General features: G+C 37.7%; 1 protein-coding gene across 3 annotated transcripts; it reads left to right on the forward strand.

The window, feature by feature from the left end:
* The first annotated feature begins 865 nt into the window (after positions 1-865).
* Positions 866-12,788, forward strand: LOC113679481 (uncharacterized). Of its 3 annotated transcripts, none has more exons than XM_089189534.1 (20): positions 866-1,916; positions 2,616-2,714; positions 2,838-2,948; positions 3,473-3,589; positions 3,962-4,075; positions 4,513-4,623; positions 5,110-5,217; positions 5,562-5,714; positions 6,168-6,263; positions 6,685-6,801; positions 6,940-7,056; positions 7,778-7,888; positions 8,146-8,271; positions 8,359-8,481; positions 9,056-9,169; positions 9,808-9,927; positions 10,291-10,389; positions 10,761-10,865; positions 11,153-11,345; positions 11,747-12,788. In XM_089189534.1, the coding sequence occupies exons 1-19, from the start codon at positions 1,496-1,498 to the stop codon at positions 11,311-11,313; spliced, it is 2,523 nt and encodes an 840-aa protein (XP_089045660.1). In that variant the 5' UTR covers positions 866-1,495; the 3' UTR covers positions 11,314-11,345; positions 11,747-12,788. The 3 variants fall into 3 exon arrangements, with proteins under 3 accessions (XP_089045660.1, XP_089045655.1, XP_089045650.1); XM_089189529.1 differs by having other exon boundaries at positions 12,520-12,788; XM_089189524.1 differs by lacking the exon at positions 11,153-11,345.
* Positions 12,789-13,767: the final 979 nt, after the last annotated feature.

Genomic DNA, 13,767 nt, shown 5'->3' on the forward strand with positions numbered 1-13,767 from the left:
GGAACGCAATAATAAATTTAAAAGCGTGTTCTGGTCAGTTATACCAACAACAGCAAAGTCTTGAGCACTAATATTCATCCTAAACGCTTTGGTCGTGTTGGACAAACAAAGAGGATAAAACACCGCAAGGCACCTGCATATATATGCACAGATGTTTTGACATCGGTCACGTTCTGAATGGTATTCAGTTCGCGAACAAAATTAATCGAAATGAGGTTCAGGTTTTCATTGGATTAAAATCATATGCGAAGGAACCGGAATTTTGCTAGTTTTCGGGAGAATTTAAATTTAAATTTAATTCTTTCATTTCAATTAAAAACTTGCTTCAAAGACAATACAATCATAATGAGGTAATAATCGATAGAGTTTGACAGCGCATTGTCATCCGTGAATAGTAACACAGTTGCAAATAATGGACAATAAATTAATCTTATCTTCACCCTTGATTGCTATGGCAGGTGGCGTTGACTAGTACCTTAAATTAGGTCTTTTAAGATATTTTCAGTAAATAACAAGCGATGCAACTCCTTTAAAACTACTTGAATCAGTATGATGAGTTAGCCAACGAATAGGCTGGAAATGTCTCGTATTTATTCACTAGTAGTAACTTTCTTTGTAAAAGTTGACCCACTTATCCCACACGTCAAGATCCACTTACCCCGTGTATATCGAAGGGACTTCCAAATATCGAGGGTAAATTATAAGACCTCACCTTTTCTGATGTTTAACTGTTATGTCAGTAAGTGCATTCAGGTATAACGGCCTTTTACACGAATTTGGAAGAGCAAACTGCACAACTTAGTCAGAGGCAAAGATGAGCATTACATGTTTGGATTTGTTAGATTTGTAGCAACGTACTCTTTCATAATGAATTTATTCAATTGAGTAAAAATTAAAGATTGCAAAAGTTAGCCATGTTTTCATTCATCTGACTACTACCGTGGATGACAGGAGGTTTTCAAATTGATTTAATGAGATATTTTTCCCTTGCAAGAGTCTTTGGGCGGAACCTAAACATTAAATCACTGTAACCACTTTTTTAATCACATGCTGACCTTAATGCCAAACTAAGGTTTAGATTCTCACAAACATGACTAATTGAAGAAGGAAACATCTTTTCCACTAATTTCTGGTGATGGCCGCAGCACCAGTGAGTTTAATCCATTGATTGAAGTATCACAAAAAACCAGTTTAGTTTTTTATTTGTTCCTCGTTTAATCCTGATAGTTTAATTACCTTGAACATGTTCATCAGCTCTCCCTTATCAGAGAATTTTTCCATTAATTCGAATAATTAGTCTTTGTTATCAGATCAAGATATATGATATTATTCTCCAATAGTTCGTATTTGAAGAAAATCTACAAGCGCTGCCACTGAAGCAGAGCACCAGTTGATCCATCAATAATTTACTAGTTTAGGCGAGCGGGAGAGTGTATTTTTAACAATGGAATGATTTGTCTTCGTTGATGCCGTCTCTGAACAAATAACATGTAATATGTTTTACTTTAAACTTCTAGCTGTATACCAACTATTCTGCCTTTGTTGCAATCCAAGCCTTCTTGTTGTTGGTAAACGGCAGAGTGTAACCCTTAAGGAGACCAAAGCCCATGAAGTTGAAAGCAAAGTCCACAAAGTCAACGTTGGAGGGGCAAATAACGACAGCTTTACTGCTAAAGAGGACAGTATTATTGCAAATTCCACATCAACGAAGGCAGTAAAAGACGAGAGTGGAAGTCGAAGATATTTTTTCCCACACCCTTTGAATGTAATACCGCCGCCATTCGCAAATCATCACATTCACCTGGTACCAAAGCCGTACCCTGTTGTGTCCGTTCAGTACGTCCCAAGGCCATATCCTGTACCATACCCAGTAGCGCCTCATGTCCACGTCTCTCATCTTCATCTTCGCCCCAAATGTAAGTATAAAATGATTATTTAACATTGTGTAAAGAAAAAGAGGTGAAGGTGAAAGTTCTCACTGAGTGTAAACAGGTGGTAAACTCGCTCGTTCGGAGAAGGTTCCTTTACACGCGAAATTCGTCTGTTTCGGTGTCATCTTTTAAGTAGAGATGATTAAGTCCAGGCCAGTAGATATCCCTCCTTGAAGATGAAATTTCAAATCTGTACCATAAATACTGAATAATGTGTTTGATGACTTCGAGCTCAAATAATATCTCGAATGATGAGTGATTTATTTTTCGCATTTTGGTTACTATTGAACTTACAACCAGTTTCAAGGTGTTTCAACTATTAAATTTACTGTTTTCACATTCAATTAGGCGTACAGCCCAAGGTGTAAGTTTTAATGATGACTTTCTAGATCATTTACTGAAACAAATCCCGCATTTTGTTATAGTTTTGGTTGAAAAGCACAGCGGTAGTTCAAGAGTGAATAGAGAACAAGAACTTAAAATGCAATTATTTCAGTTAGTTATAACGAACGTGAATACATCGCAACTAACTGGAATAATCCTAGTAAAAGCAATCCTTTACTTTCTGCCATGTTCCATTTAGCAGCAAATTAAGCGGAAAACAAACATACTACGCCGGACGGAAACAGAAATTCCTTCGATGTAATTCTTAAAATTAATATTGTAATTTTCTTATTTCTGCAGACCACCTAAATCCGTGCCAAAATGGAGGGATTTTCGTAAAGCTACCCCATGAATACTTCTGTATTTGTCAAAAAGAATTTCGGGGCAAGAACTGTGAAGGTAAAATGTTTTACGTCTGTTTAAGGTAAATATTTGTTTTTCCTTATACAGTATCACCAGTTTGAGAAACTAAAAATCTTCTCTCTTTTTTTTCCTGTTTTTCTCCCAACCATCTCCTTCTAGATAGAAATTACTGCGCTTCAAGCCCTTGTAAGAATGGAGCTACATGTACTGAGATTTCTGGCGCATTTAAGTGCAGTTGTCCTCATGGATTTCTCGGGGTGGTATGTGAAGGTATGAAAACACTTCAACTTGATACTGAAATGAAGTATCACTTAAGCCGAACCTCTAGATAACCATTGAAACCTCAAAATATCTCCACGGGTTTTTTTTTTTTTTTTTTTTTTTTTTTTTTTTTTTTCAGTGCATGAAGTTATTTTCACTGTTAGCCATAGGAATTCTTCGCTTTATTAAGACAAAGTAACGTTTTGAAAAAAAACGTGACTAAAAGTTTGAAGATGGTCAAGCGCGGTGTTCTTAAATAATGGCTAAACTTTGTTGAAATAGTCAATCTTACTCTTTACCATCGTAATGTGAAAGGCAGTTTCTTAACACAACCTTAACATCACACCTCGATATAAAAATATATTGGAGGCTCTTAAGGGAAACTTCGAGTACAACTAAAAGTATTGCGCTGGAGATAGAGCTTGGCTTCAGTTCGTCATCGGCTTTTAAGTTTTGATGAGTCACTTGATAAACGACTCAATCAACCATTTTGTTTTTCACCCTGGTTACCTGTCGTTTGATTCATGTTACAGAGCCTAATCCTTGTCACCCAAACCCTTGTAAAAATTCGGGGGTATGCACTAGATCGGATTCTGAAGAAAAGTTCTCCTGTATCTGTCAAGAAGGATTTAAAGGAATACATTGTGACTGTAAGTACCACTTTGAAACTATGACTGCTGTGGTTCGCTCATAGTGTACTTTCGGTTAAATCCTTTTACAGTCACAAGACTAAAACGTAGATTGTGACTAGTTAACTAACTAACATGCTAAATAAATGATTAAATGATGCCATTGGACTGACTAGCTTACTAAGTTGCTAACCAGCTAATTGATTAACAGACTAATTGACAGACTGACTGACTAACTAACTAAGTAGCTAATTAGCGGTCGATAGAGCAGACAGACTAACTTAAAATTGTCTAATATAAATTTCAAGCTAATTCGCGATATGGAGGTTATAAATTGCACATCTGTTTGAGTGGGCCTGGGGCATAAATTTTCTGATTGACTTCTCTTCTCAGCCATAAACAAGTGTGATCCAAATCCTTGCAAAAATGGCGCAACTTGTCAGCAGACTGCTGGTGATAATTACATCTGTATTTGTCCTCCATCTTTCAAAGGAACTCTATGCACAGGTAAGGCTTATAATAACAAAGTTCATTATTCTATGCAAAAGTTTGAAATTTTCTGCATTTAAAATCCAAAAAACCTTATGCCAAAATTCCTTTTCGGGTTTTAAGTGATCTTTAAAAAAAAGTTGAAATTTATTTTTGGACTTCTAAAGTAAAATAGGCTTGAAACCTTAAAACTAGATTGTATAGCCTCACAGGTGTAATTAAATTAATTCATAATCATGACGTTTGTTTGGTCAACCATAAATTTTTAGGGTATGAATATGACATCAAGATGTTTGCATATATGTACCATTTTGCATCCATGAAAATATTGTAATCGATCCTCTCTAATCAAACCAACTCCTTTGATTCACTGTTTAAATGTTTGGTACAGCGACTCTACAGATTTTTGGCGTAGAGGAATCATTTTCATGCCCCACGTCTTTCTGTTCTTATAGAAACAAAGCAATGCTATACCAACCCTTGTCTTAATGCCGGAACCTGCCACGAGGATGGGTTTGGATATAACTGCACTTGTAGACTGGGATACACCGGAAGCAACTGTGAAAGTAGGTTTTCACCCTATAAAACAGATAATAACAACAAACAATAAGCCGAATCTGAACCTAGCCTCTCGAGGAAATATGTCCACGGTTATGCTTTTACTTAATGAAAAGAAGAGGTTTCCTTTTTGTTTATTTTTTCTGGACGACTTAGCTTATAGCCTGGAGACTTTTCTGGCGTGATGGCTGGCGAGGGTGAAGTCCGAATCAGTTATCATGTACAGAAATCGAGAGCGAATGATCGAATTAGTCTATTATTCAGATCTACTTGTCCTTCCATACATAACAACAAAACAGGCTCACGTCTCTATCTTGTACTGTTTTAAACTACACAACGTTAGGCTACCAACTTTAATTATCATTTATCATGATAAAGAATACTTAGTAACGTGGCAAATCAGACTGCAGCGTTTGGGATAGAATGCTAGGAGATTGATACTAACATTCATCATGCAATAGTTATGGAATGATTTCCCTTTTCATGATTGACAGGTCATGTGTGTCACCCCAACCCTTGCTTGCATGGTGGTCACTGCAGGGTATCTTTTGGACATTCCAAGTGTTTTTGTCCTCCTCTGTTTAAAGGAAATAAGTGTGAAAGTACGTAGATATATATATATATATTTTTTTCTCGCATTTAAACGTTTCCAGTTGCTAAGCAATTCTAGATATGAGGATAACCTACTTTTTCTTATCGCCAGATCAGTTTTACCCCTCCATCCCAGTACAATGTCCTACTTTATTCTCTGATTGTGCAGTGGGAAAGGTTATTATAGCAAAATGCAGTCCTTTCTATACTTTATTCTTAAAAATTCCCTAAAAATAGTGACGTAAATAGCGTGTGGTATTTAATTTTGTCGCAGATAGTGTTTTTGGCAACGCACGGATGATATGAAAATTTTACCCACTTCTTGAAACGGTTCTTCTTTCAATACTTTTTTCAGTTCCTCATCCATGTTATACCCGACCGTGTTTAAATGACGGTATCTGCATCGACTCTTATAGCGGTTACAACACGTATCCTGAAAATTGGAATCACGGCCACCTACATTACCTATGTATTTGTCGCTCGGGCTATACTGGGTCAAACTGTGAAGGTAGGAGGCAGTCACACGACATAGGAACCCAAGAATCTACACCGGCCAAAAAAACAGACACATTCACAAGAAAATGTTTTAAATTGTTAATTATATATAGAGGCGTATGGGAAATGTACCGTAACGCTTTTATCTATCAAAGGTCAATAACCGTCCCTTAGAAATCATAAAAAGTAGAGGCCTATGGCTGTCTTAGAAACGCTTACAATCACCCGTCAAAGTGCACCGAAAATTGGATCAATTCCGAATATGTTGAATGTCCCGTTAGATGAAAAAAAAACAAAACCAAATAAAATAAAACAAAACACACCACAAACAGATTGATATGTAGTGAAAAATCATAACTAAGCGAATAAGTCTATCAAAGCGTAAAATTTGATAGCTTAAGTCGAAGAAAATCGAAATTTAATTTGGTGAATCTAAAGTGTTTCTCTACTTTTCAAATTGTTTCAGTGGACATCTGTAAGCATTGTGACATAAACGCAAAATGTATAAATCAGACTTGTCTTTGCGTGGAAGGATATTATGGCGATGGCTTTACCTGCAAAAGTAAGTCTCCGTAGTCATTTGCATCTTTTTTTATCATTGTTTTAAAAGGATTGGAATCAGCATCCTCATTTTCATACAAAATCAATTTTTAGGCGACCATACTCGTGGATAATCATTACACTACCATTATTTTTCATGAATAAATGTCGGATTCGCATTTACGATATCCATGATATCAAAGGAATAGCACGTCATTTTTCTAAACAAAATTACTATTTACTGGAGGAATGATTACACTCAAACGCAGACGAAAACAACCATAAGACGGATGCATAGCCTGTACTCTTAAGAACCTCGTAGGCGAAGGAACGTGCCGCAACGCCAAAATGAAGAGTTACTAGTAGGCTAAGGAGCGCAATGTAAAGACTTTACAGAACTGTTTTTCTTCCTTTGTTTCTTCTGTCTCTTTCTGTTCATTCAGAAATTCCGCATCCTTGTCATCCAAATCCTTGTAAAAATGAAGCTAAATGCAAAGAGCTTGGTGCTGGAGAATATGACTGCGAGTGTCCTCCTGGAACAAGTGGCAAACACTGCGAAGGTAACTGTATACTTTCTTTTACATGTATTTGCGAGTTTTTTCCCCTGTCACATTTATATCTTATATCACACTTCTGTGTAACGGGTGTCTTTTTTGATTAATAAGCAACCATTTTGTCTTGATTTTATTGTACCTTAGAAAAGGATGCCTGTACCCCCAATCCTTGCAAAAATAATGGCAAATGTATTCAAACTCAAGAAGGCGGCTTCAAATGCGTTTGCGAGAATGGATACACTGGTACAAACTGCGAACTTCGTAAGTAAACCTTTTGTCATGCCAAATCCAATTTGTGTGGGTGACATTTGAATATTTTAGAGACGCCCGCGTATGTCAAAAAAGCGATATGTTTAACCGTAAAGTGTCACCTGATTTCTATCATTTCTCAACTGGTGTATGCACAAAACTGATCACAAAAATGTATATCAAGGTCTATGATAAGAACTAGAGTATGTATAAATTTTCTTAGACTGAGATACTGATAAGCATGATTTTAATAAGATATCTTCCGGAATCTGGTAAAAAATTCATAATATCAACGTGTTCACGTGACAATTGATTAAAGGTGCTCAGCAATGTGGTATGAATTCAGCATCTGAATTGTTGCATTTAATCGCTATTGTAGTTTTCTCTAGCTTTCAAATTGCAAACTTAGTGGTTTTGGGAACTCTCTAAACAAATCTTTCTTAAGATTCAAGAAACGCTTCTTGCCCTTTGAAAGTATAGCTGAACAATCGAGCCCAGCAGTATTAACCTGCATCCTTGCTTTCCTCACTTTTTGAACCTCACTTTATATGTTGTCTAATATTGTGCTTCTGGCCTGCTTTTATGCATTTGTGGTCACGACAAAACAAGCTCCGATAAATTCTCGTTTTACCTGACAAATGGTGAAATGGCCTGCATGAAATGATTTTGATTAATCTGTTCACTTAAGTTATTTTTTCACTGGTTCATAAAAATCTATGATACGTATTTTTAGCTATTGATGGGTGCCAAAGTGATCCGTGTCAGAACGGAGGAACTTGTCAAAGTGAAAACGGAAAGGTGGTTTGCAAGTGTAAAGGCAAGTTTACTGGACCAACTTGTCAAGGTGAGAGAATGTGATACTGCTCAATTCTATGCGATAAAAAAATGCAACGTCTTAGGTAATTTTTGTAAAGGAAAACTTTGCTGCGGCCAGAGACTAGGCTTCTAATTATTTCCAAAATCATCTTAAATGATGATCACTTGCTGATTGTCTCCACGAGTACCATCGTAAAAATTCCTTTTTTATGTAAAAATATTTTTTTTTTTTTTCTAAATTCCTTTTTTATGCTACGAATTCTAAGATTTTTGTTTGGTTTTAAGAATGTGGATGTCCAAAAGGAAACCCCTCGGCAAATCCTCCTCTTTTCGCACAGAAATGTGACGCCGAAGGTGATTGCTACTGTGAAGATGGGTTGGATCTAAGAGACGACGGATGCGCTAAGGGAAGTAAGTAATGAAACATTTTCTGTTTATCATGGCTGTCAAATGTAATTTTTCTTTTACTTAAGTACTCAACTCTTTCAACTCGCACAGGAACAAATAATCCCTGCCTATCCAACCCCTGTCAGAATGGAGGAACTTGTGAGGATATCAATAGTAACACAGCATACAAGTGTCACTGTCCAGAGGGATACACAGGAACCAATTGTGAAAAGGGTGAGAAATTATGCCATAACTATCCACTTTAAAAGCAGTTATAACAACAAACGACGTAAATGTCTCATCTTCACCCGAGGTATGTGCATAAAATGTTTCGTTTCCCATCACCTCGTCTCACACGAAAAAGAAATAACAACGAAGGAAAGAAAAGAGAAAGGGGAACTGACTTCATGAGCGCTGGAAAAGCCTGGACGCTAGTCAAAATGTCTTAAACTTTCACGATATGTTATACATATTAGAAAACTGGGTATAAACGACCTTTGTCTAAATTAAAACCTTGAACACATGTTTTTGGATAACGCAGCAATTTCAAGTTTAAGCAAATAGCGGCCTTTTGGGCTATCATACAGTGGATTGGAAAAAAAAAACCAAACAAAAATGAGTCGGCAAGGAAACGAAATTGTGGAAATGACCAAGATGTGAATCAGTCAGACATATATAAAGCTACTAACTTTACCCTTGCGAGAAGGATTGAGCCTATCTCAATGAACAAGTACATTAAAGAGATTTACTTGAGCTCCTAAAAATGAGTCTGATCAATCTTTTTCGTTTTTTATGTTCTTTTCGACAGCGATTTGCTCACCCGGTTATTGTCTGAATGGTGGAATCTGCAAACCTGTTGGGAATACGCCAACCTGTATTTGTCAGCCTGGCTACACGGGACTAAGATGTGAAAAACCACCACGTACTGTTTTTTTGTTTGTTTGTTTGTCCTTTTACCTATATCACCACTTAATTTCGATTTGCAGCTAAAAATCCGTGAGAAATTTAAAGCAAGATGCGCTTGAAATGACTCAGGCGCGATTGCAGTCAGGAAGGCACGGCTTTGAATCCTGTCGAAGCCTAAGGTCTTGCAAGCATGTTTTCTGTTGGATTAATTAAGATGGCAGCCTTCGCAGACTATTTTTAGCACATTTAAAGGCAGTTTTCGAAAGAGCAGATTAATGAGTGGGCTCTTAAAAAACGTTCAATTTTTTTGTATACTTTAAACTGGTGATGAAAAGCATTCTTTGGGTTTCAGAAACACTCTCCCTTTTGAATTAAAAAACTCGTCACAGGTTGACGACAATGCAAAATATTCAAAGATATTTTTGACACCTAAAGGCTTCGACCCAATGATAGCCTTAAGTACTGAGTGTTTCATGAAGTACCTAACCGGTTGTTGACAGGTATTATGGGAAGCAAACGGCTAAATAAAATCTCGTTCTTAAAACTCGACAGGTGTTATGGTCTGATGTCATATTTTTACCCATCAAATGGACTTTAAAGTAGTGCTTTCTTTCTTGTACATCTCACACGTTTGTCTCACCGACTTTGTAACAGCTATCAAGCCCAAGGACTACTGTCACCCTAATCCCTGCTTAAACAGCGGTAGTTGTGTTCAGGTTGTCGGAGGATATGACTGTCACTGCGATGAGCAATATACAGGGGCCCATTGTGAAGGTACGAAACCGAAACTGTTTGTCTCCTTTTTTTTTGTCTTCTGAAGGTGCTAAGCTTCACCAGTTGTTATTCACGCTAATTTTACCTTAATTTGTGGACATTTAAAAAGAGGGGCAGTTTAACCCTTTTGAAACTGGACGAAGTTCCGGGGCTTACTTGCCAAAGAATGACATACAGAAATAATTGATATACTCATATAGGAGTGGCTCTTTGCCACATAAACTTAGAACAATCTCTGGTATCCTTGTGAGAGAATCTCGTGTCTGTCAGCAGTTAAGATAGTTTTAAGCTCAAAATGCCATCTTCAAAATCAAAAATAGTAAATTGAGCACTTTGTAATGTTTGTGCACCTTCATTTTACAGTTGATAAGTGCGCCAAGTGTGATGTGCACGCCTTGTGCGTCAGAGGCCGTTGCAAGTGTATGCCTGGTTACATAGGAACAGGGTATCAATGTGTAAAAGGCAAGATAAAAGTCAAATTTTAATTCAATGCTAACAACCTGCATGATCCAGTATTTACTCGCCAGTTTAAGTTATTTTAACCATCCAAACAGTCTACAGTACGTTTTCCTTCCATTTTTGCAATTAACTTACCTGTTTCTCAAGACTAAATCCGCATACTGTATAGATGGTACAGTGTAGGAACACTTTATTGTGAAAATAGGGATTAGGTTCAACTCATTGCAGACTAAGAGTTGAAATTCAACCAATATATTCCCCGGTTTATATAACCGTCTGAAAGGTGCAAGTGACGTCGTTGACTTCATTTGATAAAGCAGTTAAGATTGAATAGTAGGCTAAAAATAAACCATTGATTTTAATTTGCTTTATAGCTCGTCACAAGCGCTGCCCGACAATATGTCCAGTCTATTCAACGTGTTTACAAGGAGCTTGTCAATGTCTACCGGGCTATCAGATGCAAGGAAACACCTGCATACGTAAGAAATATGGTTTCAGACTGAGCTTTCACCTTCCTTAATCAAAGAGTAATAAGTAAACATTTGGATTTACTTAATTTCTTCTACCTCCAAAGTAAAAAGTGCTTGGGATATAGATTTTATTTGTGATGGCTTGAAATTAGAACGTGAAAAAGCTTAGAAATTACCTAAGAAAGATCTTTACTTTGCTCACTAGATTGCTAGATTCGTCATACCGGTATCATTTTGGATTTAATAAAAATTTTACTAAGTTCCACAAATTCGAGTAATTCCAAAGGTTCTTTCAGCTCCGTTGCCTCCACACCCACCACCTCCTCCAATACAACCAGTGCCATCACCAATACCGCCGCCTCCAGCCCCTCCAGTGTCTTCTCATCAGTATGGTCTCCCTGCAATGTACTATGCACCATACAAACGAAGTAAAACTGATGGGAAAATGAAATACTAAATAGTCTGCACGACTGACTCAATCTGCTAATTGTAAGTTTAAGATGCTTAACATTTAATAATATAAATATTGCAAAGGCCGCTTGCTTTACGTCTTAATGCCCGTTGAAAAGGAGGGGTTGATATCAATGCTTGTTCGGGGCTGCTCTGCTCTTTCTCAAACTCATTTAACCCTCAACAACTCAGCTATCCCTTTTACTAAGCAGTGGTGGAGGTGATTGGAGGAAGGTTACACGGACTGCGACATAAAAACATAAAATGAATAGGTATACATAACACACACACACATCACAACAGGGCTCCTTGACATGTTGAGACACTAACAACACATGGATGTTATCACTGACGATGAAAAACGTAGCCACAACATCTACTCTCTATTTTTTGTTTGTTTGTTTGTTCTGTTTTGTTTTGTTTTTAACTGTGACGTACAGGTGTGACAGTTTACGCTATACACAACGGTGAAAATGAAGAGGAAGAGGAGGAGGAGGAGGAAGAAGAAGGAGAGGAAGTCGAACCTACTCCTCCAATTCCTAGTACAATTAACCCGACACAACCATCCTCAGCGCCAGTTCCGGTACCATCCCCACAGCCGCCTGCTACAACTCCAGTTCCACTACCACCGCAACCATCCCCACCTCCCCCTGTTCCTCCACCGCAACCATCGCCACCACCCCCTGTTCCTCCACCGCAACCATCCCCACCTCCCCCTGTTCCTCCATCGCAACCATCGCCACCGCCTCCCGTTCCTCTCCCGCAGCCATCCCCACCTCCCCCTGTCCCACCACCACAACCATCCTCTCCTCCCCCCGTTCCTCCACCAGTACCATCTGCACCACCACCTGTTCCCCAGCCTTCTGCGGCTCCACCGCCGGTCGCACCTGCTCTTCCACCGGCACCCGGTCCACCACCTCCAATCAGCAGTCCATCTGCTGCTGCTCCACCCTCTCCGACATCTTATGGGCCGCCTTCCATGGATTATCTTCAGTATTCTGACTATCCTGTAAACTATCGTTACCCACCATATTACAGGTCGAATTACAGACCATATTACAGGTCGAATTACAGACCATATTACAGGGCTCTGTATGGTTATTGACATGTTGAAAAGAATAGTTGCATTCGAGGAAACTATTTTTCTTGATTGAAAATTTCGTTTTATTATTTCATATTCTTACTATTTCCTTTGTACGTGATTGATTTTCAGGATAAAAAGGACTGAAAGAAGAATCAACACAAATTGCATCAAGTAAATTCCGAGCTGATGTGATAGAAAATAAGAAGGAATTAACCGAAAGATTTATTTTGATAGCACCATTCATTATTCACACAACAATATAGATAAAAAGCTTGGTCAAATATAACCGAAATTAGTAAATAGTGTAAATGAAAAAAAGAAACAAACAAACAAAGAGTGTCATCTAAATTATAAAGTCTTCTTTAATAAAGAACTATTTGTTGACATCTTTGAGATTATATTGCCTGGGATTGTTGATACTGTAATTCGGCTTTGAATCTTTTCTTCTGTCGAATCGTCGGCGTGGATTTCAATAAAAATACATGGCCTCAAATATATGTTAACTTCAAATATAGAGGCTGCGTTTGAATGTTAGTAACTTACGGTAAATTCGAAACTTAGAGGTATTGTTAAAACATGTAACGGTAACCAAACGAACAGAAAAGAAATAATGTAAGTCTGCAGCAAATCCGTGCTCACTAAAAATGCAAAACGGATGGTCATTGGGCGGTTGATAAAAGCACTAACAGGGTCATTTTAACCAAAAGGTGCGTTATAACGCCTAGCCCGACAGCAAAAGCACGCCACCTGTCCTCATTCAACAAGAACTGTTATAAACAAACAAAACCAGGTCTGCAACGTCATTATGAAATGCGGGCGATATATTAGTAAAGAGGCTTACAAGTCTAGTGTCGCTTATCAGCGGGTCAGATCACGAGAGAGAGACCAGTGCATACGTTGTAATTATGCAATCGCCTTTTTTTCTTAGTGAACATCACTCTTTTTCATTCCTCTGTTGCGAAAACTGTTTTCTTACCAATTTGAATAGACTATGATATTCCTCTAGTGTATAAGCCTTTTAACCCTTAGGCTATGACTTAAGAAAACTATTAGACTCAAAGAATAAATGGCAAAATCGAAAAAATATTTTTTTTAAACAAAGGATCATGTTAAAAATGATTTAGAAAGGCAGCGTCTCCTATGTATCTTAAAAGTATCTTTCTCTTTCCACTTAATCAACTTGAGATTATCAAGATAACCTCCTGAAATTATTCTTTAAAATTTATTTCACCGTTCTCGGTATATAAATGAAACAATTATCGTGCTAAAGAATATCAAAATGCCGTCGAGCAGAGGAAAGGAGACAAGTCTAAACTATCTATTCTACCAAGAAACAACAAATGTTACCCCCCTCGAGAGAGTGCATCAAATTGGAAG

This window comes from Pocillopora damicornis, chromosome 1 (assembly GCF_964200805.1).
Source record: "Pocillopora damicornis chromosome 1, jaPocDami1.2, whole genome shotgun sequence".
In the NCBI taxonomy this organism is placed as follows: Eukaryota; Metazoa; Cnidaria; class Anthozoa; order Scleractinia; family Pocilloporidae; genus Pocillopora; species Pocillopora damicornis.

Bases quoted from the DNA above. Each gene is read 5' to 3' on its own strand.
- LOC113679481 (XM_089189524.1), top strand. From the start codon at position 1,496: ATGTTTTACTTTAAACTTCTAGCTGTATACCAACTATTCTGCCTTTGT. The intron at 4,624-5,109 runs GTAGGTTTTCAC...CATGATTGACAG, and splicing joins CACCGGAAGCAACTGTGAAA to GTCATGTGTGTCACCCCAAC. The intron at 10,390-10,760 runs GCAAGATAAAAG...TTTGCTTTATAG, and splicing joins AGGGTATCAATGTGTAAAAG to CTCGTCACAAGCGCTGCCCG.